At 44.1% G+C, this 25665-nt stretch overlaps 2 protein-coding genes across 6 annotated transcripts in view; both read left to right on the forward strand.

The window, feature by feature from the left end:
• The window catches only part of UBE3C (ubiquitin protein ligase E3C), a 50315-nt gene extending 43619 nt beyond the window's left edge, over positions 1–6696 (forward strand). For all 3 annotated transcript variants that reach the window (XM_078614416.1, XM_078614581.1, XM_078614500.1), the window contains exon 24: positions 1603–6696. In XM_078614416.1, the coding sequence (XP_078470542.1) occupies positions 1603–1773 (171 nt within the window). In that variant the 3' untranslated portion in view covers positions 1774–6696. The remainder of the gene's footprint in view (positions 1–1602) is intronic.
• Positions 6697–7917: 1221 nt separating this feature from the next.
• CFAP65 (cilia and flagella associated protein 65) overlaps positions 7918–25665 on the forward strand; it is a 47799-nt gene continuing 30051 nt past the window's right edge. For 2 of the 3 annotated variants that reach the window (XM_078614682.1, XM_078614770.1), the window contains exons 1-18: positions 7918–8076; positions 10555–10623; positions 12424–12620; positions 13141–13243; positions 14423–14589; positions 15058–15257; positions 15877–16019; positions 16675–16897; positions 17112–17377; positions 17870–18070; positions 18829–19206; positions 19604–19741; positions 20479–20850; positions 21563–21781; positions 22500–22703; positions 23240–23408; positions 24407–24535; positions 25157–25358. In XM_078614682.1, coding sequence (XP_078470808.1) covers positions 10555–10623; positions 12424–12620; positions 13141–13243; positions 14423–14589; positions 15058–15257; positions 15877–16019; positions 16675–16897; positions 17112–17377; positions 17870–18070; positions 18829–19206; positions 19604–19741; positions 20479–20850; positions 21563–21781; positions 22500–22703; positions 23240–23408; positions 24407–24535; positions 25157–25358 — 3380 coding nt within the window. In that variant the 5' untranslated portion in view covers positions 7918–8076. Of the gene's footprint in view, positions 8077–10554; positions 10624–12423; positions 12621–13140; positions 13244–14422; positions 14590–15057; positions 15258–15876; positions 16020–16674; positions 16898–17111; positions 17378–17869; positions 18071–18828; positions 19207–19603; positions 19742–20478; positions 20851–21562; positions 21782–22499; positions 22704–23239; positions 23409–24406; positions 24536–25156; positions 25359–25665 lie in introns of those variants that run through there. The other variant, XM_078614848.1, reaches the window with a different exon arrangement.

The following is a 25665-nucleotide window of genomic DNA, read 5'->3' on the forward strand; positions in this document are numbered from 1 at the left end:
GGTCTTGCGACGTCGGCAACAGACTCGCTCTGTGATGAACACCTGCCGGCCAACGACCTGCCGGCCGACGGCCTGCCGGCCGCGCCTGTCCCGTGTGACGGGCCTGCGGCGAGGACGCGCGCAAAAATGCGCAAACTCTTGTGAAAAAAAAAGAGAAGAATTTTTTTTTTTTTTGCGTCTTTTGTGGCTTCTCTTTCCGGTGTACATTCGCATGTTGTGCTCACGGTGTGGGGCGTCCGTGCTGTGTTCCCGGCACGTGCCGCGCTGCGTTGTACGATTATTGGATGTGTGTTGTGTGTGTTGTGTGTGTTGTGTGTGTTGTGTGTGTTGTGTGTCTTCTGGGGGGGGGGCTGGGGGGGGGGACTCCAGGTAAAGAAACACGTGTATATACGCTCGCCCTACGGTTTTCGTATTTATTCGCGGGGGGGGGTTCGTCGGGTTATTTTTTTTCTTTCTTCCTGTTGTTCTTCTCGTTGCGTTATTGTTGAAAAAAAATGAGGCACACGCTGGGGTATCGAGGGCTGAATAAACTTTTATTGTCGATGTTGCAGCCGGGACGGCTGCGAGCTGTACAGGGGGGGGTGATGTAGGGGTCTTACGGAGGAAATATGTGTCGAGCTGATATGTATGGGATCCTACGGGAAACTAGCACAGTGGGCGGGGCTACGTCAGTGCACGGGCAGGTGCCCTCTACGACGTCCGCGCTTCGGACGTTACGATCCCCCGGGGCCCCACCCCTCAGGGAGGGGGATGTATAAAAGGGGAATGTATCGGGGGGCTAGGGAGAGTTGGGTTAGCTAAGAAGAGAAGACGGAAGACGTCCGAGATAGAGCCCTGGTCTCCCCCTGGTACGCCGTCCTTGTTAGGACCGCGCAGGCTCGAGCCAGTGGCGTGGTGCCAGAGCCAGAGCCAGTGTTGGTCTGGACTCTGGGTACCGGGCCCGACTGACCAGTGTCGGGCCAAGATAGCCTCCCCTAGTCCACGAGAGGAGGACTCTGAGGCAGGCTAGGGTTAGCTAGGAGGTGTGTCCTCAGATAGACGGGTGAGGGGGCCAATACCCCCTCAAGTGTGTATGTCACAACGTTTGTTGTAATAAACCTCAGTGTGCCTCAACCCCGGGTGTCGACCTGTATTCGACGGTACTACACAAGCGTCCGTCATCAGGTGGGAAAGCATGGTCTGCTGCTGATGCAGACTGTTTTAAAAGGTTTGAAGTGGGTGTAGCCCAAGGGTCATAAAGAAGTGGCTGGGTCTAGTGATGTTAATGTGAGGAATTAGCATGTAACTGGGTACGGAAGTGGCTATGGTAATGTGAGAGATTAGCATGATGTTAAAGTGAGAAATTAGCATGTAACTGGGCACGGAAGTATCTATGATAATGTGAGAGATTAGCATCATGTTAATGTGAGGAATTAGAGTATGGATTCCTGCAGTCACGAAAGCTTCAAATCAAATGGCACATCAACAGCAGTTGTCCTATGCATATTTATTTTTGCAGGGAAATGCTTTGATGATCAATGGTGATGCTTCTTGCCACCCCGTGATTTCCTAACATACTGTTATATCCTTTCTACCTCATGCCTATGTCATCATCTCTCTCAGGAGCTGTTCCCTGCATTTTGCGTTCACAACGGCGGAGCCGACCCTGAGCGCCTGCCCACGGCCAGCACCTGCATGAATCTGCTCAAGCTGCCCGAGTTTCTGGAAGAAGAGACGATGCGCGGGAAGCTCCTTTATGCCATCGAGTCGGCCGCTGGCTTCGAGCTCAGCTAACACCCGCCTGTTCCGGCTCGTAGCACAGATGCTGCCACCACCACCACCAACAGAAGCCACGCTGCACTGGCAGGGCTCAGTATAAACTGTGAACGTTTAAGGGTGCGTGTGTGGAAGGGATGCGCATGTGGGAGGGCACACCATTGCCACTCTCCCGGTGTAGGTTTACTGCTCGCAGAGACTGCATTGCTGGACAATCATGTGACCATGTTCTCGCAGAAGGGGCAAGGACAGGAGCTCCTGTGGTCGACCACACAGACTTTACCTTGGTAATTACCCGCTGTGTGCCTGCAGCATTGCATGCCCTTCGAGTTCAGGTGTATCACCAGTGACAGAAATGGACACCTTTCATCTAAACGTGTGTCCGAATTTAATGTTTCCTCTTGAATTTGTTTACGAGTGTTTTTCAGAGCTGATCAGCTTGGTGTCACGTGCAGGGGCGTGACTGTTTGATGGAGGAGAGACGAGCAGTGTGCCACGGGGTTTGGGTTTAATCAGTTTGCAGCCGTTAAGGGATGCCCCATTGCTGTGTAATGCTTTGTGCTCGGCTCAGGTTACTCGAAGCTTACACGCACTTCTTATTTATCCCGAGTCCTATTCACAAGGTCACACGCTTTCAACAGTGCAGATGTGTAAATGTAGTGGGGCTTTATAGCTGTAATAAACTTTGCAGATTGCCGATTTTCTCATCACGATAATAAGACATAAGAGTGGCCATGCATTTAAGAACTTTAGAGCCAGGTTTAGGTGTACACAGACTTCATTGTACGAGTGAAACAACTAACTTGGCTTTGAGGTATCCAGTTGATGGCAGAATAGCAAGGTTACTGACCTACACTTATGGATTTTAGAAGCGTCGTCCCCTTGTATGGTTTTCCCCAGGCACTTTGGTTTCCATTCATGTAAAAATATTCAATAATTGGCAAAACGACTCTATGCAGACCCTTGCGTAAGAGATCGTGCAACTCAGCGAGGCTTCATGACTAGATGCAGGATTTAATCTACATTCAGATTAATAGTTTTGTTTTCGTGGATATGTGCTCATAGTATGAGACCCACTGTTACAATGGTTGCTTTTGTAACAGTTCTACAGACAGCAAGCCATGGTAAGAATTAACTTTTTTAAAATCCAAAGGCATTTGAGCATGCTATTATTTCTGCCAAGATTATATAATTAAGTAGTTAATTTCTCATGAATGTGACTGGTCAGAGTGGCTCACATAATGAGTACAGTTTTATTTGCTAATGTAACATCTTTGCTGTGCAGGGTTCACTGGCAACCAGCCCAAAAAGGAATAGCTTTTGCCCAATTAAGTTCACATGTTTTTGCCAGAAAAGCTGTGGTTTTACCATGTACACAACTACAATGTAGGTGCTTGGAGTATGAGTTGATGTTTTAACTGAAAACAAGCAATCAATTCAAGCTTTTGGTTGTCTTCATTTACTCATGCGCATACAGTTTTCACTCATTTTGCCCCGGAAGTAAAAATGGTTCCATATATTTGCACCGACTTTCTATGAATATAATTTTCAGCATTTCTCATTCAATTTGCACGAACATGCATTTATTGCTTCAGAGCAATGACTTTGTGCTGCCTTTAATTTATTATCTGGAGCTGTTAAGAGCACTGAGCACGTGTGTTTGGTATGTTTCCAATGGTGGCTCAGGAGGCTTAACATTCTTATTGGATCATTGCTGAGATCTTGGTTTCAAAAACAGGTCATCACCCATGATGAACCCACATTGTCATAAGTGGATGGTCTCAGTCGACTTACCAGTAACGGCACAAAAATGCATTATGGTATATTGTTTACTTTTTTTAACTTCGGCAAATACCTACTCTGAGGTCTAATATTTTTTGTTGATTTCGATGTGCCATTCCCTCTGCAGAAAATTTCAGTGCACCATTTTGGCATACACCCTCCATAAGGCAACACAAGGGGGCAGAATATGTGTATTAAAGTATGTAAGTTGAACTTACTTCGCACCGTACGTAGCCAACCATGCTAATCGGTTGGCCACATGGACCAAACATTTTAAAGTATTCAAAGAAGCATGGAGAGTTGCATACTGGAAATTATACGTAGAGCAAGAGGCACACATGCATCATAAATGCAAATAAAAAAAACGATTTACTGTTAAGGAAATTAAGTGACTGAGAAAAGCATATGGCTGGAGGGGATAATGCCTGATGGAGTGATGAGGTCAGGTCATGCGCAGGTGCAAGATGGATTGTGGCATTGCACAACTGAGAAGAATGGCAGTTGTGTGAAGTGGCTTTCATCCAGCTGTGGTAAGACTGGCTTCTAATGATGACATCGTGTGAGGAGGTCCTTTCCCCAACACTCAAAACAACTGTTCACTGCGAGAGTTTAGACTGCATATTTATTAATCTCTTCAAAACACCACTATCACAATTGGATTATTGAGAATAAAATCCCAAATGCCAATTGTTTCCCTGCCTCGCATTAAAAAAATAAATGCATATCTGCAGTAGGTCAGGTTTGCTCCAACCATTGCAAGAAGTAACCCGATGAGGATTATATTGATGCAAATCTAGGAATTTATCGCAACTTGAAAATGGAAGGTTGGGAGTTGGTAAGACGGTCATGTGTTGATGGCTGCTCATCTCGGGTTGACAAACGTACCTCTTGTGCAAGTCAATTTGTGTAATGTGCAAATCGCACTACCTGCTCATGGTAACCAACGTTATGATCATACCCTATACCTGTTTGAGGAATTACATGATCGATTAACCACAGCCTACTTGGCAACTGGTTAATCAATTTTCAAGGACGAACTAGCTTCCATGGTACAAAACCTGGCTTTTAAATACTAAACAAGCGATGAAAAAATGTTACATATCCAAGGATTATGTAATTCGATTTAACATGTCTTTGGAAATATGTAATCAATATGGAAGCTGACAGTTTTGGGCAACCCTTACATTTTTTGGCAGTTTTAAATAGGGCAAGCCCCAAATAGCAACACAAGTTTACAGCTTCATCTTTATGAGAATTAATGGTGGCCCCCAATCCGATACGCATCGGCATACGAGAACGAATGCATTAATGCTTTCAACCTTAGTTTGAAAGTGTTTAAAATGTAGTAGCCTCATTCAGGAAAACCTTACAGTTACAAATACAGGCTAACGTCAGCCATTTGCAAAATAAGTATTTAGAAAGTAACTGGTAAGATATGTAATCTTGCATATTTTTGTTGCTTTGATTGGTTTATGGATTTTATACTCTTGTCTAGTTTGGGTCATGAGGCATTGGTGTAAGCATCCAATCAGTGCCAATGATGTAAAGAACATGTTGGCTTTTGCTAGATCGTTTTGAGCAAACTACGGTCATCCCCAGCTGATGACATTAATCTTAATGTTAAAACAATTTGATGCTAATATGTATACTATTTCCAGGACTTTTTTGCTTATGTGTACATTCTAGGGTAAAGTAGTGAGTAAAGTACAACGCAATTTAGAGCATTGCTGCAGCAAATAAATTAAACCTAATGTCCAAGCATGGCGTTACACAGCTGTAATTTAGCGATGTGGAGTTGGTGGATTGTGTTGAACTCATGCGTGTGAGATGCCTTGCTGCAGAGACGAATTTGCTCGGAGGAGAGGTACAGCAAGCGCTGTATGTTACCCTATCTGTGATGTTTGACATTTCCCATGTTTGCGTATGGTTTCCCAGACATACAAAAATACTGCCAAACATTGCAAGCAAGGACCCTCTCAATGGTTTTGAGAATTTAACCTTATGGCGGGACCCCGGGGTCCCATAAGCCCCCCCTGCTCTCGCATAAATTGCGTTGCGACGTCATTTTATGTCTGTTGAAGGCGAACGACACGGTAATCTATTCTTCTCGACGAGCTCTACACGATGCGCTAATCAAAGTTCTGTTTCTTCTGCTCATTCGTCCTCGCTGCGTTTGGACGACATGATAACAGAATGATCCGCGCTAGGTGGGTCGCGGCGTTTATGTGCGCGGTGGGACAGAGTCGCCAAAAATAAATGAATTACGAATTTGATTTCCGTTTATTTGGGACTCCAGGGTCCCGCCATAAGGTTCAATTGGCCAGACGTTTCTAGATAAACTGGACTATACTATCACAGTAGCAGATATCGGTGAGAATGCTTTTCAGTGTAGAGTTTGAATAATTGAGCACATCCAACCAAAGCTTCAGATCTGTTAATGTGTATTAGTTATTTGTCTCGCACAGACAGAATGGATGGATGCTGCTTGTTTGCCTATGTTTGACGTTAACTTATGCAATACCAATCTTGCACTCTTTTTGGGAGCTATATTCGTACAGACCTTTTCCTTCCTGTATGGCCCTTCTGAAAGCCACAGTAAACAACACTGTAAACGTGAGTGACATGCACATGTAATTCACCTGTCTTTGTAACATGGCCCTAACCAGCTTCAAGACCCTTTTTAACATGGATATCATTTGTGTATTGAATCAGTTTGCACTCTATCTTTCAATTACTTTAATGCAGTCTCGTTTGTGACAAAATCAATGGAATTCATGCACCGTGGGCCAAGACGGAAGTCAGTCCTAATGAGGTACACAGTACAGGAGCATATAGTGGCTGAAACATAATTTTCATGATTTTGTGTTGCACCTTCTGCCACTTGCTGTTGAGGCTTTGCCTGTCCAATTTTATCCTTTCCGTTAGATTTGTTGACCTATTCCAGGACGGACCACGTGATGGCTTTAGGTGTGGCATCTCCCCGGGCGCGTTAGTCGTGAGTGCTGGGTTTTGTGTGAGTGATGTGACATGTTTGTTCGTTTTAACTGTGCCCGTTTGATTTGTTGGCTCTTGGCTACACATCTTGGCTTAAGCTAACCAGTGCTTTTGTTTGTAAATTTAAATTTTTTGGTCAAGATAATTAAAATGTTTTTGGCGTTATTCGTGTTCTTTTTGTCTTGTAGACTGGGTTTTGTGAATCAGAAAAAAACTTGAATGTTCTATAAGACGTGACATTAACGAGGCTTGGGACCATTGCATTCAATGGACGTTAGTGCATTTGCGGAAAACACCTATCAAGGACGACAGTACTATCACAATCATAATATTTATACTAGAGGAATCCGATTATCTATAAAGCTCTTTTTCACAGATGTCTAGTCAGGGCGGGTAAGGACGTTACAACAATACAAAAACATTACAGTACACAGTACGATCAAGGTAAACAAATCCACCAAACTCATACAAACCAAAAACTAAACCATCCCCATCCTTTTGAGGCAAAGTCCACTAAGGTATTAACTTATTTTTCAGAAGCGACCTGGCCACATGATGGCTAAACAAAGTGGCTTATCATTTGAACATTCATGGCAGTAATCTCAATGCATGTTTCTACATGTGGAGGGAAAAACCGGAGAAAAAATCCACGCGACCACGGGGAGAACATGCACACTCCAAATATACAGCAGGCGTCGGGATCGGGAGAGAGATTTTCGTTCGGTAGGCTCCGTTCACGGGGGGTGTTCAATCATTTTAAAACATTCCTGCGGAGGGAGCTGGTAGGAACGTTGGGTTGCTCAGTCAATGGCCAGGGTCAACGGCGGCGTGGTGTATTCCGCAAAAATGCCCGACTGTGAGGGCGGGCACAAGCCGGCGTGAGTAGGTTAAACGTTGAGTTTTATAAGGGCACCACGGGGTGACCAGCCCCTCCCCACCCAGCCCCACCCCTCCCACCCCCCACCCAGCCCCACCCCTCCCACCCCCCACCCAGCCCCTCCCCACCCTCCCCTCCCCAACCAGCCCCACCCTCCCCACCCAGCCCCTCTTCACCCAGCCCCACCCTCCCCTCTCCACCCAGCCCCACCGTCCCCACCCAGCCCCTTCCCACCCTCCCCTCTCCACCCAGCCCCACCCCTCCCATTTTTGGATGCACGACGGACGGACGGACACAATAATCCCCTGTGGGCTGGTGTAACTAGGAGGTTCCTACCAGTATTATTTATTTCAGCTGGACCTGCGACACTGTCAAAATCCACCCACTCATGAATAATAATGAGGGAGGGGTGGGCCTCATGTGGAGTGACGTCACGCAGGGGGGAGGGTGGGCCTCATGTGGAGTGACGTCACGCGGGAGGGTGGTGGGCCTTATGTGGAGTGACGTCACGCGCGGGACACAGGGCCGGTCATCATTACACCGCATGCTTGGCAGTGTGTGGCGCAGCGACTGCTCTCATTGGCCAAGGCGTCGTGACGTCACGCCTTTCCGTTGCCACGGCAGCGCGCGACGCGGCCCGCCGAGTCGCCTCCAACTCGCGGCGCAAGGTGCCGTGCTACCCCCCCCCCACAGTAAACCAGCGACATTCGCGTTTCGTATCGTTTGCTTGTCAAGTTTAACCCTCGTCGACGTTGATGGTAGACGTTACGTTTGTTTGACAGCCTGGCGCTCTTTTGTATCGATAACGCGGGGGAGTTACGGAGCGAGCGGCCGTCGTGAAGTTCCCCGTTTGGTCACGAACGCGATTGTTCGTTTCACGCCTTGTTCCGTACAACGTTTAACGCTTGCATTCGGAGGATTGTGAGATCAATCGCGTCAATCATCACCACGAGGTCGATGATATAAGAATTAACCAACGGAAAATCAACTGGTTTTTTTCTGTGGATGGACCGAGCCCCGTCGGAGGAATGCGGAATTTCCACCGCTGCCTCAGAACCGCACGTGCTCGTTGGGGAAGGGAGACGCTGACTTTACATTTTGATTGTTTTACTTGCAGCATTAAACGTTTTTATTTGTGGTTAAACATTCGTCTACGGCTCATATATTAGTGTCAATTTACATCATTATCAAGCGTGACGCTACCGATATAGAATCGATGTTTTCTGTATTCGTAAATGTTTGGAATGCTGCCCTGCGGTGTCATGGTTCGAACACGACTTGCAACCGCAGACAGAGGTCCCAACTTTGATTTGACCTCCCGGCGCTTCAGTTTCAATATTTGGCAATAATCCTATCGGCTTGTCTGATTTGATATGGGGGGAGTGCTATGATCAGGTCCAATTGTCAGGTTCTAACCACACATTTTACTCCGTTTATTGGAGTGGTAACGCGTGGGAAAACAAGGATGGGCAGTGATAATGTTACACGACATACAACCAGAGTGCACCTCCCATTTATGCAAACGCTCAAATAATACTAGAATAATTGACTGCAATGATTCATACTCTTAGGCTTTTTCGGTAAAGTCACGTAGGTAAAAATAAAAATTTATAAAAATAATAGAAATAATAATAGAAATAAAATAATAAATCACGACGTTTCGGAGGCACACAAGTCTCCATCATCAGGTTGGACCGTCACAGCTAAATTTACTGTATCAAGTGAGGGAAAAAAATCCAAGAGGGGGAGGGGGGGAGAGGCTTATCTGAATGTGGTAGCCAATGCATGGACCGGTGGGGGGGGCGGCTAACAGAGAACAATTGGTGCACCTCAACTCGAGGTTGCGGCCGGTGTTGGCTGACAATCCAAATACAAGAAAGCAGTACTGTTAAACGTTGGGGATGTCAACACTAGGTAAAGTAGAATAGTACCTGTCAAAGAAGATGGTACAAATATGTGTAGTTAAATCTTTTTTACATGGTTAATAATAAGAACCCTGCCTGTTCGGGAAACGAATTCCCACTGTGACTCGTCTGAACAAACAGCTTGCATTATACAATGAATCTGTAGAGACTTAAGGATCACTTCCTCTTATCTGGGCCAATGCTCGCCTGTATATTTGGAGTTTGCTTGTTCTCCCCGTGGGCACGTGTATTTTTCTCCAGGTCCTCCGGTTTTTCCCTCCACTTTAGAAACATGCGTTTGGGGTATTTGGCTGCGATAAATGTCCACACGATAAGCCACTTCGTTGAGCTATCATTTGTGGCCAAGATGCTTCTGGAAAAAAAATCTATATTGCTCAGTGGGCCTTACCTGATGAAAAAAAAGTAAAGTTTAAAAAATTAAATAGTTTAGTTTTCATCGGGAGAATATAGCACACGGACACTAGACGTATGAATAGAGTGTGCATTTATTGCAGTGGTTATCCTTTCGTGTACCCCCTTCCCAGCCACTAGTGGCTACTCCATTCACAGAAAATAATGTTTTATTTGAATTTGGGGCCGTCCATAAATGACGTCACGCGATTTTGGCCGATTTTTTACCCCCCCCCCCTCATCACACGGCCTGCCCCCCCCCCCAAATAAAACATGCTTCAAATCGCTTTAAACTATTGTCACTGTAGTGCGTATTTAATGTGGCGCTGCACTCTGATGTTGTAGGAGAAAATTTTATTAAGAGTCTATTTAATTAAGTAGAACGTGTTGTCTATATTTAAAGTTGCGCATTTTGATATGACGCCACATTTCTCACCCCCCCCCCCTCGTCACACATCGTCACAAATGTCTGACCCCCCCCCCCCCCAGGTGCGTGACGTCATTTATGGCCGGCCCCTTGTACACTTCATTGTGACAAGTTATCAAATCACCAGGCTATTTAATTGTTATTCCTCCACGAATTACAACCTCAATAAAATGAGGAAGTTTTTGAAATGTAAAGTTATTTTGTTTTATTGATGAGAGGTTTCCTGCCCAAGCCAGTGTGCCCAACCTTGTCATTTGATGTGTAATACAAAAAAGTGCTGTGACAGATCTTTATAATTATCTGTCAAGATGATAAGTATGCAAAGTATATCCCAGCATGCATCAAAGTGGGACTATTAGATCATATAAGGCAGACTACCCTTGTTCTTTTTGTCTTGTATTCAGATGCTGGCGCACTGTCAGCCCTGCCCAACCCCTGCCCCGTCAATGCATCCTCACCAATTAAATGAAAAGGTATGACATTTCAATATTACCTCAGCTGTATAATTTTCATTATTACAATGTCCAGTTCAAATGTTTTTTTTTATCATAAAAAGTATGAACTATATGTAACTATTAACATTGCAAATTAACATGGGCTAATGATTACAAACATGCGTGGATTCTGCGACGCTTTATAATACGCGTTGGTCCTTGTGGGTATGTAATTAGCGATAATAACGTGAGTTATAAGACACAATGAGATTATAAGGCCACCATAACATTGGTTTTGGACGGGAAGATAGTCGTATATAAATAAAGAAAGATCGATTTCTTCTCTTTGCTCATGTTACTTGGTATTGTAACTGACATCTGTTTCTTCAGCCTCATATACAATAATATAAATCAGTTAAATGAAATGCATGAAAACTCACCTAGTACCCTTAAAGTAGTTCCCTTTGTTCTTGTCAACTTTGCATGATAGGCCTGTGATAAACTATATAAACCATTATCTTCGATATATATATCTACCCCTGATGAAGATCTTAAGTTTTGGTGCAGTATAGACTCGAAGTGAACTGGTTCGGTTTTAATTGCATTATTCCAGTTCACTGCCGTAGGCTGGCACTGTTCTCAGCATGCTTTGATTTACTAAAGACTATTGGGAAGTACCCGGCGTTGCCCGGGTCAAAAAAATATTTAAAAAACTACTCTTAAAAATCTAACAGCAGTGCGTACTGACTGTGGTGGTACCTGCTATGATTACAGCAGTGCATACCGACTGTGGTGGTACCTGCTATCACTACAGTAGTACATGCTGACTCTATAGCAGTATTTATCGACTCTATAGCACAAAGTACTCACCTGACAGAGTGGCTTGGTGAGGCTTAGTCCCGTGCAGAGCCTCCGGCCTCGCCTAGATTGTCCAGCCGGCCGTGGTGGCACCTTGGCAGGCTGGGGCTGGGCTGCTACCCCTGTCCCCCCCCCCCCCCAGCCACGATCTCTCCGGCCGCTCTGCAGTAATATCTACGGCCTATAGTGGTAGCATGTACCGACTGTATAGTAGTAACTGCACGCATCGGGGTGGGGGGGACATCACACAGTGAAGAATTAACCTCAGCGTTTAGTGTATTTTTTTAGCATTTTTTACGTGAAATAAAATGTCCCCCTCCCACCGAAGGCGTGCGACTTGGCATGGGCCGTCCCCCCCACCAAAGGTGCGTGAGTTGGTATAGCCGTGCACGCGTCATAAATAAATAAAGGGAAAGCACGCAAAAAATCGCACTAAATCGCTAATTAAACTAATTTAAAGTTGATGGATGTGAAAAAGGAATAGCGCTTACGGCGTGGTACATGGATATTTTTATTTTACGTAAACCCCACCATTGGAGAGCCAAATCCTTCGCAAGCATGCGAACACACAGACAAACCCACAAACCCACACACAAACTATTTTTTACTTTTATATATATAGATTAAATTAAAATGTATATCGCCTACTGAGAGTTGCTTTGTTTTTAAAACTCTGCCCTCACTATCAATCTCTTTCTACTATCCACCTTCACCTTATATTATCACAACACCCAAACACCACCTACACTTTAATCACCCACCTACAAACACCTTCATTGCTTTTTCTCTACCAACCACCATCACCACCACCTTTTCCCACTCTCACTATACACTTCCTGTCATACATCACCACCTCACTCTCCCCACCATTCACCTTTATATTTTCCCAACCACATTCATCACTCCCCACCATCACCACCACAATATCTGCATTACTCATAAAAAAAATCTGCCATACCTCCTGAATGCTGATGCACTCAGCATCCCAAGGCACACACATCCGTGGCAAATGTGGGCAAGGCAGGGAGAAAGGCACAGAACCATGGGCAAAGGGTGCTGGCCTGCGGCATTGAGACTGTGGCAGAAGTGCTCTGGACAGGCTGGCAGCCTGGGCGAGAGAACACCAAGAAGCTCTCCCTGAAAAATGTGCTGCCAAGGGCAGTGAAGCTGACCTACAGGTGTGGAACTCAATAACTGCTCCACCACACGATTTAATTGACTTAAAATTGCCACTTTTAATAGGTGCAACAAGATGTTTTGACAATTATAATCTATGTTTCTTTCGGTAAAGTCACGTAGATAGAAAAAATTACAATAAAATAATAAAAAAGAAAGTGAATATAAAATATCAGGACACAAGCGGTCGTCATCAGGAACAGGGAGGATAGCCTCTGAGGGCAAGCTATTTATAAAGGTTTAGAGATGCTTTTTGACACAATAATTTGTGTTGTATAAGTTCAGTTAACGAACGTTCCGAGGATAACTTTGTTAGAATGAGATCCAATGCATCAGTTCTTCTCATTTTTGGAGAAGAAGCTGGCACACAGACAGACACTTTATGAACTCACTTATAGTACAAGTAAATGTAACTTGAATAAATGTGGGACGTTATTTATTTCCGTGCAGAAACTGAATTCCATTGTGATGGGCATCGTGTAGAAAAACAACCCCTTGTCTTCTTCATTATACTCATTGCAGGGTTCCTAGCAGCCTCGTGTTCAGCACACTCTACCCGCAGCCCATAATCCTCAACTCGGGCACCAGCTACACTCTCCCCATCATATTCAGGCCACTGGAAAAGGTAATGCTAGGGGTGTTGCTGAACAAATATGAATGGACAAGCTTCCGATGTTAAACCATTACACATTCCGAAGCTTCCACCTTACTGAGTCATGTTATACTGCAGACTCATACAATAATTCAATAGAATTTTGCCACCCTCAGAAGGAATGGAGAGCTTTTAAGGGCCTTCATACTGGTAGGAACCTCCTGGTTACACCAGCCCACAGGGGATTATTGTGTTCGTCCGTCATGCAGGGAGGGGCTGGGTGGGGAGGGAGGGGAGGGTGGGGAGGGGCTGGGTGGGGAGGGTGGGGAGGGGCTGGGTGGGGAGGGTGAGGCTGGGTGGGGGGTGGGAGGGGCTGGGTGGGGAGGGACTGGTCACCCTGTGGTGCCCTTATAAAACTCAACGTTTAACCTACTCACGCCGGCTTGTGCCCGCCCTCACAGTCGGGCATATTTGCGGAATACACCACGCCGCCATTGACCCTGGCCATTGACCGAGCAACCCAACGTTCCTACCAGCTCCCTCCGCAGGAATGTGTTTTCACAGGCCATCTAGAGGATATCTCGTAATCCTGTTGTTGGGCTTTTCATGCTCATTTATCTGCGTGGTCCAACAACCTGACCTCCACTGCAGTCTACTATTTATAGGGGTGTACCAATTCTTCCCCTGGCAATTTGACGATTTTCCATGATTTAATCCAAGAATAAATATTAACAATTAAAATATTACGTGAAACATAGTCATTGAAAATATATCTATATCAACAATATTCATATTCGTGGATTAATTATAATTTTCATATTTCAAATACTAATTGCAATTTGGGTCTAGCTTTGAATGTGTGTCCATCTCTTTTCCACATCTCGACTGTCTTAGGTGTCTTCCTGCTCAAACATGCATTAGATGGCACTCATCTCTGTTGGCAGGCCTCAGCCAATGGTGTGAATTCCACATGCATATGCCAATGGCCAATATATTCATTTGACAACCACTATAGTCTCATCACAAAGCGGTAGATATTTTATCAACCCTTGAGGAATAAATTACCCAGTTGAACCATGACAGATATTTGAACTCGTAACTTTGTAATCTTGAAACATTTGCTCCTTGACTTCCTATGAACTATTGAATGAAAGCACATTAGCCATGAATAGCGTTGATACAATGCATATATGCTCCATGGTGTGTACACAGAGAGAATATGAAGAGCGGTTGGAGTTTGAGTCAGTAGAAGGCAGATTCTGTGTGGTCCTGCGAGCCACGTTGCCTACACACAAGCTCCACCTGCCTGGAACTCTGACCTTTGGCCACTGTGCCACCTTTCACAATCAAGAGGTCCATTTTGACATGCACAACAGAAGGTACAATTGTATGGCTTTGTAGAGAACATTTATACCTTTTTAATAATTGTATACTTGCACATACATTCCTCAATCTTCTTCATCATCTCCCTTATTATTATGGGCATCATGATTGTCTTCTTTATGGTATTGTACGGCGTAATTCGGCACTCTTATGATGGGCCAATTATTTTTTTAACTTTAGTTTGACCTCTCGCCATGACATTTTCTAGATTTTAGTATCAACCAAATTCCTATTTTGTTCTGGTTATAATGAGAGCACATTTCTTCAATATACTACCATTTATGTAAGATTATTAGTTTGCATTGAATGGTAACATTGGATAAAATTCAAGTGTTGGGGGAACACATTTTATTGTGTGTATATTCTTGGTTGTGTTTCCCTCATCTGCCTTATTGGACTCACTATCAGTATTATTAATACGTGCATAAATGACATGCAGTGGACTCTGTGTCATCTACCACCAGCGAGCTGGAGACTTCGTTTGGCTGGGAGGTGCCACCTCCATTCTCCATGAATCCTGCACAGGGTGTGCTTTCTCCCAATGCATCCCTCCGTATCACAGCCTCCGTTCATGCCACCGAGGCTGGGCCCTACTACGCCATGGCCACATGCCGCTATGGAGAGGCCCCTTCATCCAGCAGCGTCGTGGAGCTACAGGCTATTGGTGAGGGCTATCATTAGAAGTTGAATACTCAGGCCAGTGTATGTAATTCTACAGCCATTCAGCTCGTTTATATGTTGCAGTCAAACCTAAATTTACTTTCTTCAAGAGATCAGAAAAAATAACATTAGATCCAGGACATTTTTGTATCAGGAAATGTTATTTCCTTCCATAATAACAATAATGTATTTCATTCTGCCTGTTTCTCCTACTCAGTTCCTCTATCTGCCTCTCTGACACTGCCCCTCATACTCCATACGTCTTCGATCCCATGTTTTTTCATATTTAATTTCCTACATCTCCATGCTATATGTCTCTGATTTTCTGACTCCATACATCGCTGTGCCGCTTTAAAAACATCAGCACGAGCAAGACAAAGTTGGCCGGGTGTGGTTCTCACCACAATACACTGTTATACAGGCATTAATAGTTGCCCGCTGACCGAGCACATATTAATGTATGTCAGTAATAGCATTCCCAGATTCCACATTTTGTTTACAGTCCCCTGAAGAACACTAGATTGAGTTTCACTATATTTGATTGAATTTTATGGACGTTATGCTAATTTTTCATGTGAATATGTAACTGTGCATGTGTGTGTCTGTGTGTTGTGTATATGCAGCTAAATACCCACGCCTGGTAGTTAGTGCTGGAGACACAGACCCACAGCACCGCCAGTATGACTCACAACAAGTGCTGAATTTTGGCGATGTGGAAGCAGGCGCCACCTCTGAAAAGTGGCTCCACATCCAGAATCTCTCCTCAGTAAGTGACAGTAGCTTAAGTTGCATGGTTATCTTGAGACAGATGTTAATAGGAGTAATGCAATGCATATGCTATGCATAGAAAATTAAACATTTTAAACTGCACTCTATATAAGCAAGCACAGACGCCTATATTGGTGTGGCTTTTGCCTACAATAAACTAAGTGTGTTGCCGTAGAAGATATAACATGAGATGTACTTGTGAAAGTTTTGCCTCACTCTTAAATTAGTGCAGTACAGTCATAACTGAGGTATCAGCCATGCTGAGCAGAGAGTTTTTCTCTTCATCTCTGAGTGACCTTCCATCCCCCTCCACCTATACAAGTGGACGTGTAGGCTGGCTTGTCCATGCTCTTTTTTTGTTCATCCTAAAAGAAAAGAGCCCACAAATGTGACCACCATTGTGCCTGATAGTTGTTCCGTAGGGGCCCTGCTCCTACTAATTTAGCAGAGTGGCAGTGCAACAGGAATGGGGTTCTTTTAGGTATATTAATTAATTATGACTTGGGCTCTGCCAGGCCATACATGTCAAGCACTCTAACCACAGTGCCATGCAGATGGAAACAGTATTAATAGACTATACACTAGATTCTAACCTGACATTCCCCACACCCCCTGTCTTATTATCTCCCCTCCATCCTTACCTCAATTGAAAGGTGAAGGCATCATTCCAGGTTGAGATTACCACTCCGAACCCACAAACGAGAAACCTGTTTGGTTGCCGAATTCAGCAGGGATGGGTCAATCCCCAGGGCTCGGCACGTGTGCCCGTGCGGTTCAGCCCAGTCACGGTCGGTTGCTGCACCACCCAATACCTTCACGTAGTCATGGCTGGCAACCTGCCCAAGTGCATTGTCAAACTCACAGGAAGCTGCCAAGGTGAGAGGTGGCTTTTTGGGGGTTTACATACTTAAACTTAATTTGAATTTTGTGGGAGTTTTACTTCTATGTATGCATGGAATTTCTGTCGGTACTCCAGTCTTCTCCGACGTTGCGAAACACTCCTTAAAAAGGAATTGACCAAATGTTATTAGCAAGACATTCCTAGATGAATGGAGGACACCTGTTAATTTAGTTTTGCCCTACATTTCAGGCCCAAGTGTTACAATGAGCGAAACACTGCTGGTGTTCGACCGCATGCTTGTTGGCGAGGTGGGCGTGCGAACGCTGGAACTTCGCAATTCTTCGGCTGTGCCTGCCATCTACCAGTTTGCACTGGACACGGAGAGCAGTGTTTTTGGCTTGGAGCGAGTATGTGGCGAGCTGCCACCTCATGCCACTGTGCAGCTTCGTGTCACATTCACACCCCAGCAACCCATCAACTACTATCGGCGTGTGGCCTGTCTGGTGCACCATCAGGTATGTGTGTCTGTGTGCTCCTCTTGCAGGCAAGGCTACATTGTTTGGGTTATGTATCTACTCATATGTGTAGGTTTTCTCCAAGTCCCTATTGCATGAGAAACACTCCTTAAGAATGAATTGGCTGCTGCTATGAAACACTTGGAATTCTGATTGAAAGGACAAACAGACATTGTTTTATAAAATTATTAGACGATGCTGCACAATCAACAAAAAACAACAACACATTTGTTAAGAAGACTGCCTTAAAAAAGATACATAAAATAGGCAACGTTTTGGGCAATGGCCCTTCATAGCACATGAAAACAAAGTTTTTTTACCCACAAAGTAGTGAACACGTTATCAATCCCAGTGAGTTGACAGCCTAAAAAATTCAACCTAGATTTTGAACTCGTGATCTTACATTGAGCGCTCTGAACACAATGCCACTCAAGTTGGCGCCACGGCATTATGAAGTCGACTGTGATTGTCTTGGTGCCCATTTGTGGCCAGGCTCCTGTGCACGTGGAGCTGTTAGGAGCAGGCAGCACAGTGGAGACGACGCCGGCGGTGCTGCGTGGCGAACATATACAGCGGTGTCACACCAATGCACGGCGTGGCCTGACCCTGCAGTCACCGCCTACCCTTCTCTCCATGCTGCACAACAAGAAGCTCTGCCTGGACCCCACTGATGGGTCGCTTATCCCTTGCCAGGTGCTGATTATTGATATCCACTCTTTCAGGGTTCCTGGTAGCTACACTGCTTTGGAGGCTCTGAGGTTGCTCTAGGTGAAGACAGCACAGGCAGTATGTATTGCAGGCATCAGTCGATAGGCTCCCCTTATGGGGCCTACCTGTTGTCTTGTTTTTGATCTTTTTCTCATCCCTGACCAACTGCCCTGGGCCCCAACTTTGGCTGGAAAGGTCTGCATTTACAGTATTTATGTAAAACATGGCAGTCTAGGCATATCTTATGTTTAAGTTATGGGAAGTAAGGGGAGTTCCTGATGTGGCTTTCCTGTGGAAAATCTGTCTCCCACATCATTGCTTCATTACATTTATTGCATCTTATTTATCGGTAATGTGTCAGAGTATGGCTAGGTATGTTGGCATACATTATTCAGGGCTCATATTACAACCTATTTTGTACCTTTAAAATTACACACGAATCCAGTTTTTTTATAAAAAAAATTCCACACCATAACTCTTCAGTTGTGTTGATTGTTTCATTGGTTTCTTGTCAATATGATGACCTATGCGACCCCATCTAGACCATCTCAATCCTCTCGAACCTATTCTAGTCCTGTGATTTTAACATAGGTGTTGAAAAATGAAATGCAAATTTTATTTCCTAAGGGTACTTGATAAATTGAGCAATATGGAAAAAAACCGCGTAACATATCTGCAGAAAAGTGGAAAACATTTCTTAAGCATCATAGTCGTGACACATTATCACTGTTTATTTACTGCAGGAAGAGGTGGAGAAGCAGGAACCAACTACAGTCGCACCCAGCAATGCTGTTTTTGATCACCGGGTTGATGGACGATTCGAATTGTGCTGGGACGAGGCACTTCCTCCCACTCATGTTAGCCTCAGTGCTAGCATGCTAGACTTCAGCGCTTTTGTGCGTGATGGCGAGAAGGCTGCGGCTCTTGCCCTGTCCCTGCGAAACCACACGCACGGCACTGTCTGCGTGGTGTGGACAGCCTCAGCTGATGGGGAGTTTCACGTGGAGCCAGCTGAATGTGAAGTGCCACCCCTCAAGACGATAGCGCTCAGAGTCACATTCCGCCCTCGACGCAGGAACACGCTGCACTATGCTGAGCTGGAAGCCTGCGCTTTCTATAAGGTTGGTGCCGTGATGCGAAATTTTGCCAAACTCATACATTTTCAATTGTGTTGCACTAGAGCACGATTTTTCGACTCTAGCCAAGCTAAATGTTTGTTAGACTTATGGCCAGATAATCAAGTAATTTGCATTCCTAAATTCACCATATTGTCTTCTCAATATCCATTGTATAGATTATTTATTCCTGTATGTATGTTTCACTTCTTTCGCACCATACGTAGCCAACTGCGCTAGTTGATTGGCTTTGTAGGAATACATGAAGTGATCACTATAAAATATAATGTTTTTGTATATTCATGCCTGAACCTTGTTCATCCCTGGGGCTCCTATATCTACATTATTCTTACTCAATGCTTAAGGAGACCTTGCACTCAGTGGAGGCCCAATGTTGTTTCAGAGCATGAAAGACTTTCGCCTGGTGGAGGAGCCTACAATGTGCCTACCCTGGTGCCTGACCCTGGCTGTGAGCACACACACGTTTCAGCCAGGACAGCAGCCCTTCCCGCCCACCTGCAACTTGTCCAGTGCCCATGTAGTAAGAACAACTGCAGCCATGCACACTTCAAGTTTTGCAAGATTTCTCTCACCTTGGTGTGGATTTTTGCATCTTTCGTAGGCATCAATTCATACATTAAAATACGTCCTTATGCTCATGATACATGTAAAGACCTTGTTATACCATGCAGCTTGATGCAGCAATGACTGCATACAACACGATGCATATTACATCACTTCTTAATCTTCACGATGCTGCTTTGTGTGACAGCTATATGGGAATGGTGTATGCAGTGTGCTGCATAGGTTAAATTAAGAGCAATCTGTAGAGTAAAGGTCCATGACATTTGGTTACATCATCATCAGTAGGATACAGTTATTTCTGCACAATGCTTACCCTATCATGTTTGCTTAATATATACATATGTAATATTACAACTTGTTATTATTCAAGTATGTACATACAGCACATAAAAAATAAAGTATACATTTTTAAAACATTACATATTAGTTCTTTAGCATGCTTAACATACTTAAAGAATAATTGAAGCATGTGAGGCTTGTTTACTGAAATGCATCACATCGCAGCGGGAAGAAGGAATTGTTCCATGTCCATAGTTTGTATTGGACTGTATGACTATACATTACATTTTTTCATTACATGACAGTGACTGTTTTGATCACTCTTGATTTCATAACGTAATACATTTGTTTCACTTGTCACCTACCACCACTGCCAGTCCTACACAAACCCTTAACCTGTTTTTTTGTTGAAAGGAATTCCCAGCAGTGACGGCAGGAAAAAGTACCCACACCACTGCTCTGCTTACAAACACGGGGGACACGCCAATCTTCTTCAGCCTACCAGTGGGTGCCTGCCCAGCCAGTGGGAAACCAAACCCTGGCACCTCAACCCTGGGGCAGCCCAGTCTGGCCCAGGGAAAAGGGGAAAGCAGGGCTCAGGAGCGACTTCAGGGTGCCATCGGATCCAAAGAACCTGAGGGGGTGGGACTGGTGGTGAGGCCCAGTCAGGGGTTGGTGCCCCCTGGAGGAAAGCAGGTGGTTTTGCTCCGGGCCTCCTCCAGTGCTCCGGGACTATATTGCCAAGTGTTGCCTATTCTTCTCAATTACTGTGGTCAATATACAAAGGTGAGCCACGGCGCTTTTACTCCCCTCACCCTCCCGGCTCTCCAAAGTACCCTGCCCCATCCCAACGTGTGTGACGATAGTGCTTTGTGTTTCTTAATTACCTACAAAATTATCACCCAAGCTAGTCCTTATTTTAACACATCTCCAAACCCGCATACATAAATATATAAAAAATATATATATATATTTTACAGACAAATTGTCACCCTGAATCTGTGAACCTCATGTCAAATTATCCAGCCAATAAAAGTGCTGTTGTGTTTGTAACTGTTTCAATGTGATTTTACATATTGTTCTTTTTGAGACGCAGCCCTAAATGTAATTTAACTTTTTCCAGTATTGTAGCTCATTTTAAATAGAGCAATATGGACAAAAACATTAGTATGAGCAACTAAATAACAAACAAGTTGCATTGTTGAACTTAGAGTGGTCATTATGCTCCATTACACCATAATAGTGACATCACTGTGACTTTACTGCCATACATTTTAATTTATCGTTAAAATAATGTCAATAGGACCCTGTGACAGGCTGTCTGAATGTAATTGAGATGGGTTTTTTTTCTTATAAACAAAGCATAAAGCTCATGTTAGACCCTCATGGACACACAACCTAAGCGTGGACCGACAGGATAAGAGCTATTTGTTTTTGGGTTGTATCATTCTTTCAGACTGACATCTCATGAGCACATGTATATTTGTCATAATTTCAGAATATGGAGGTGTCGTGGCTGGTGGACCGGCCACAGGTGCAGCTTCAAGGCAATGGGAGGCTGTTTTTTAAGCCTACATGTATAGGGACCATGTCACAGTGCTCGCATACCATTGACAACTGCTGCCAGCTGCCCCTGTGCTTTCAGTGGAACGTTACAGGGAGTGGCACATTGAGTGTCTCACCTGCACACGGCATAATTCAGCCAAACGAGAGTGTGGTGAGTGATGTGTGTGTGTGTTTCCTGTACATATGAGCCATCTGGTTCGTTTGAATGACTCGTATAGCTGGGTGTGTTGCACACCTGTAATCTAGTACTTTAAACACAAGGGTTTGTGGAGCATGTAGATGTGTTAAACTCCCAATCCTGCTGGGCTGTGATATGAACGAAAAATTGTGTTATCCCCTCAAAGCATGGGTTTGCTCCAGGTACTCTATTTTCCCCCACATAATAATAACATTTATTAAAGTGGAATTGACCAAACATCTGAATGCAGGCACCTGTTGAAAAAGTCTCAGACCATGGAAATATGTAATTTCAATTATGTAAATGTAATGCACTGCATTACATTTCAGGAATATATAGTGTTGGTCAACATTTAACCAATGTCCCTTCTATAAAGCAGGAAGGCCAATTACCAAAAGTCACCTTTATTTTTCTGTTATACATGAGTACCAAGTCTTCAGCTGAGTCGATACAATAAATACCACTTTGTGAAAAGTCAACAGTGGCCATCCTATGAATATCTTGGAACCCTTTGTGGGAATGTGGAATTTCTACCACAGATGAAGAAGATGAAAACCGCCGCTGTTTCCATTGAGCAAGGAGACGTTTTAATTTTGACTCGTGATCAGATATGTTTATTTCATCAGAAGAGGCCTAGAAAACGATGTGACTACTTTTTATATTATATTTTTTTCTGGACATACTTCTGCAGTCGCAGGTGTGGAGTTTTTCCCCACTGGAGGACAAAAAGTATGTTTTGAAGCCCAGTCTCCTTGTATGGCTGGCATCAAGTCAGCACTGGGGGCAGCTAGACCCAGTGCAGAGCCATCAGCAGGGAGACAAGGAGGAAACGTCCAGCAGCAAAACCCGCCTATCCCTGCGTGTCATTGGCGAGGGAGCCATGGGCAACATCAGGGTGAGAACACCAACTTGACGCCCATTTGCCTTGTACATATCCACCCACGCGGTGCTGTAGCAGTCAGAGTTAAAATCCCAGTTAGAGGCGAACTCAGCCCTTCTTCATTCCTCTGGAGGCGAAACATTGAGTTCCTCTTGCTATTTAGGTCAATAATAGAGACAGTGGCGTCGGTAATTGGAATTGGAATTTACACCACTGGCATGCTCCTTTGAGCAGGGAGACCCCATGCCAGTATTTTGTTCCCCATACACATTTACAGCTGGGTGGGGCTGTGTCAAAGCACCCAGCTCCAGATTAGCTTTTTAGCTGAAGTTTCAGTAAGGGGTCAATTCAGCCTATCATTTCCCTGTGGTCGATAAAATTACTACAATTTTGTGGAGAGTCAACAGTGATTAATAGAAACGCTGACCTATTTAAATATATAGAAACAAATTTGCACTGGATTTGGGCTATCAATGGAAATTAACATTTAAACAAAGAGACACTTTGACATTAATTGAGACTTCAGTACAGTGTTGTGATGTCTTCTCTAGGCTATGGAGAGTGACGTGAACCTCGGTGTGGTAGTGGTTGGCACGGCTGCCTTGGGGCACCTGACGCTGGTCAATGATAGCAACTGTGACCTCAGTTTCACCCTGAGCGTGGAGCAGCACGAGCTGCAGGCATCTAGTCCTGACAAGGTCATGATGACACACACCACCGGTAAGGCATGTTAATAAGTAAGAATTAACAGTGAATGCAACATTTGAAATGTTTTCTAACATTAACATACAGTACTTAAATGGCAAGGTGTTGGAGTGGAACAGTTGCCGACACAATTGGAAGATCATGAGTTAAAATACCATTACCCCTCCAATGTCATTAATATTAGCACTACTTTGTTAAAATAATGGTCCTATGAATAGGCTGGTCATGCCATACGAATGTGAAATATTTTTTTTACCACTGACTTGTGACCAGTAAAGGAGATTATCCACACCCAAGGCTTACCTAAGAATACCATATTTAGTCTCGACTGTTTTTCAGTAAGGTCATACATGAGCTTTTTGTCTATATTCTTTGGTTATTTCGGTAAAGTCACGTAGATAGAAAAATTATAATAATAAATAAAGTGAATGAAAATAAAAATTATGAAAATAAAATAATAAAAACAAAAACACTAATGTAGACTGTAGCCTGGTTCTTAATCGGAGTGAGTGTATTGGCAATCTATAATGTGGACTGTAGCCTGGTTATTAAGTTTGGTGAGTGCACTGGCAGTCTATAATGTAAACTTATTCCGGTTCTTTCAGTAATAAAAATAAGAATAAAAACAAAAACCACGACGTTTCGATCGCAACACAAGTGGTCGTCATCAGGAAAAGGGGGGTTAACCTTTAAAGGCAAACTGTTTATAAAGGTTTAGAGATGGTCCTTGGAGAAAACATGCATACAAGGGGACAACAAATCAATATCCATACAGATAGAGCAGCAATCGACTTGTTCTGCCATTTACTGTCCACCTCATAACTCTACAAGTGCGGTGTTTCACACACACACAATGATGTCTACATGGCCCCCCAAGCACACTTCCGAAATGCCGGCTTACAGGTTTCACTGTCACACTTGACACAGTATCATCTGAAATGTGTGATTTATTTAAAGTGGAGGTAAGAGCCACCAATCCGAGTTAATCACCTGGTCTTTTGTTTGTTTTGCAGCATTGGAGCTAAATGAATATGAAAGCATCATTCCAGCTCGCTGTTCGAAGCAAGTGCAGGCTATGGCAAGGCCTACTTGCAGCAGACGTTACCACTGGACCGTTAGCTATCAGCTGGTCACCCAGCATGGTAACACATGTACACACACACACATGCAGGCAAGCATGCACATGTATTTGTGTGTTTGTATCAATTGTATGCCAGTTAAAATTCCGGTTGGTGACTGGCTCAGCATCCTTCTAGGGTAAATATAAATATAACTTTTTGGATGGTCAACAGAGATTGTCCCGTGGAAAGACTGGCCCCCTGCATAAGAATGTGTAATTTGGATCACTGACTTCACAATCACAATATGAGCAGCCTTTCCAATGGTCTGATATAGTAATGTACTCAAGTAGAAAATTATATTTTATGGAATACAGGATATGACTTTTGGGTGCTTAACATGGCATCGGCCCATGCCATTATTAAAATGTATTAAAAAACTCCAATGTGTCTACATAATGAAATGAGCATGAACAGTACGCATCTATTTGTGGCCACAAGCCAGTGGTGAGAGTTCCACATTCTTATGGTGGTTCACCATTGGAGCCATATGATGATGGTGAGCTTGGTCCACCCCTGATCAGAATTTGAACCTATGAATTTCATGTTGTGGGTTAAGTGGTCCAAATATAGTGGCATGTGTCAAATAGGTTGTTTCAATTCCAATAGAAAGCTGTATGTGATGTGTGTGCTCTGACTGCCCAGCTGGCTTGGCGTTGGGTGTGAGAAAGCTGTGCCGTGTGACCGCCGAAGGCGCCCGCCCGACTCTCTCAGTACTGAACGTGCGTGGCTCAGGCAGTGCAGCCGGCCTTAGCAAGATGCAACTATGGACCATGATGAACCTGTGGCAACTCAACTTTTACCTGGACTTGGAGCCACCCTACGAGGATGCACCTGACAGCGGGAGGTGTTGTCTTCTCTTTATACATTGGCCCTGATTACATTGCAAAATTAACCTTGATTCCTTTTCCAGCCATTTAATCATGCTAATAATCGTCTGAAATATTTGAGCAAGCCTAAATGAACATCAAGTTACGACAAGGTGATGTCACATCGCTCGTGATGTCACTCCATGAGGAGGACATCAAACATGATATATCATAGTCATGACTGATATATCCATTGACAAGTTCTGACCGACAACAACTTTATCACATTGTTGTGCGGAATACCATGTAGAAAAATGTCTACTTGTGGAGCAGGCATTAACATGT

Source organism: Lampetra planeri, chromosome 1 (assembly GCF_965212315.1).
Source record: "Lampetra planeri chromosome 1, kcLamPlan1.2.h2, whole genome shotgun sequence".
NCBI classification, from domain to species: Eukaryota; Metazoa; Chordata; class Hyperoartia; order Petromyzontiformes; family Petromyzontidae; genus Lampetra; species Lampetra planeri.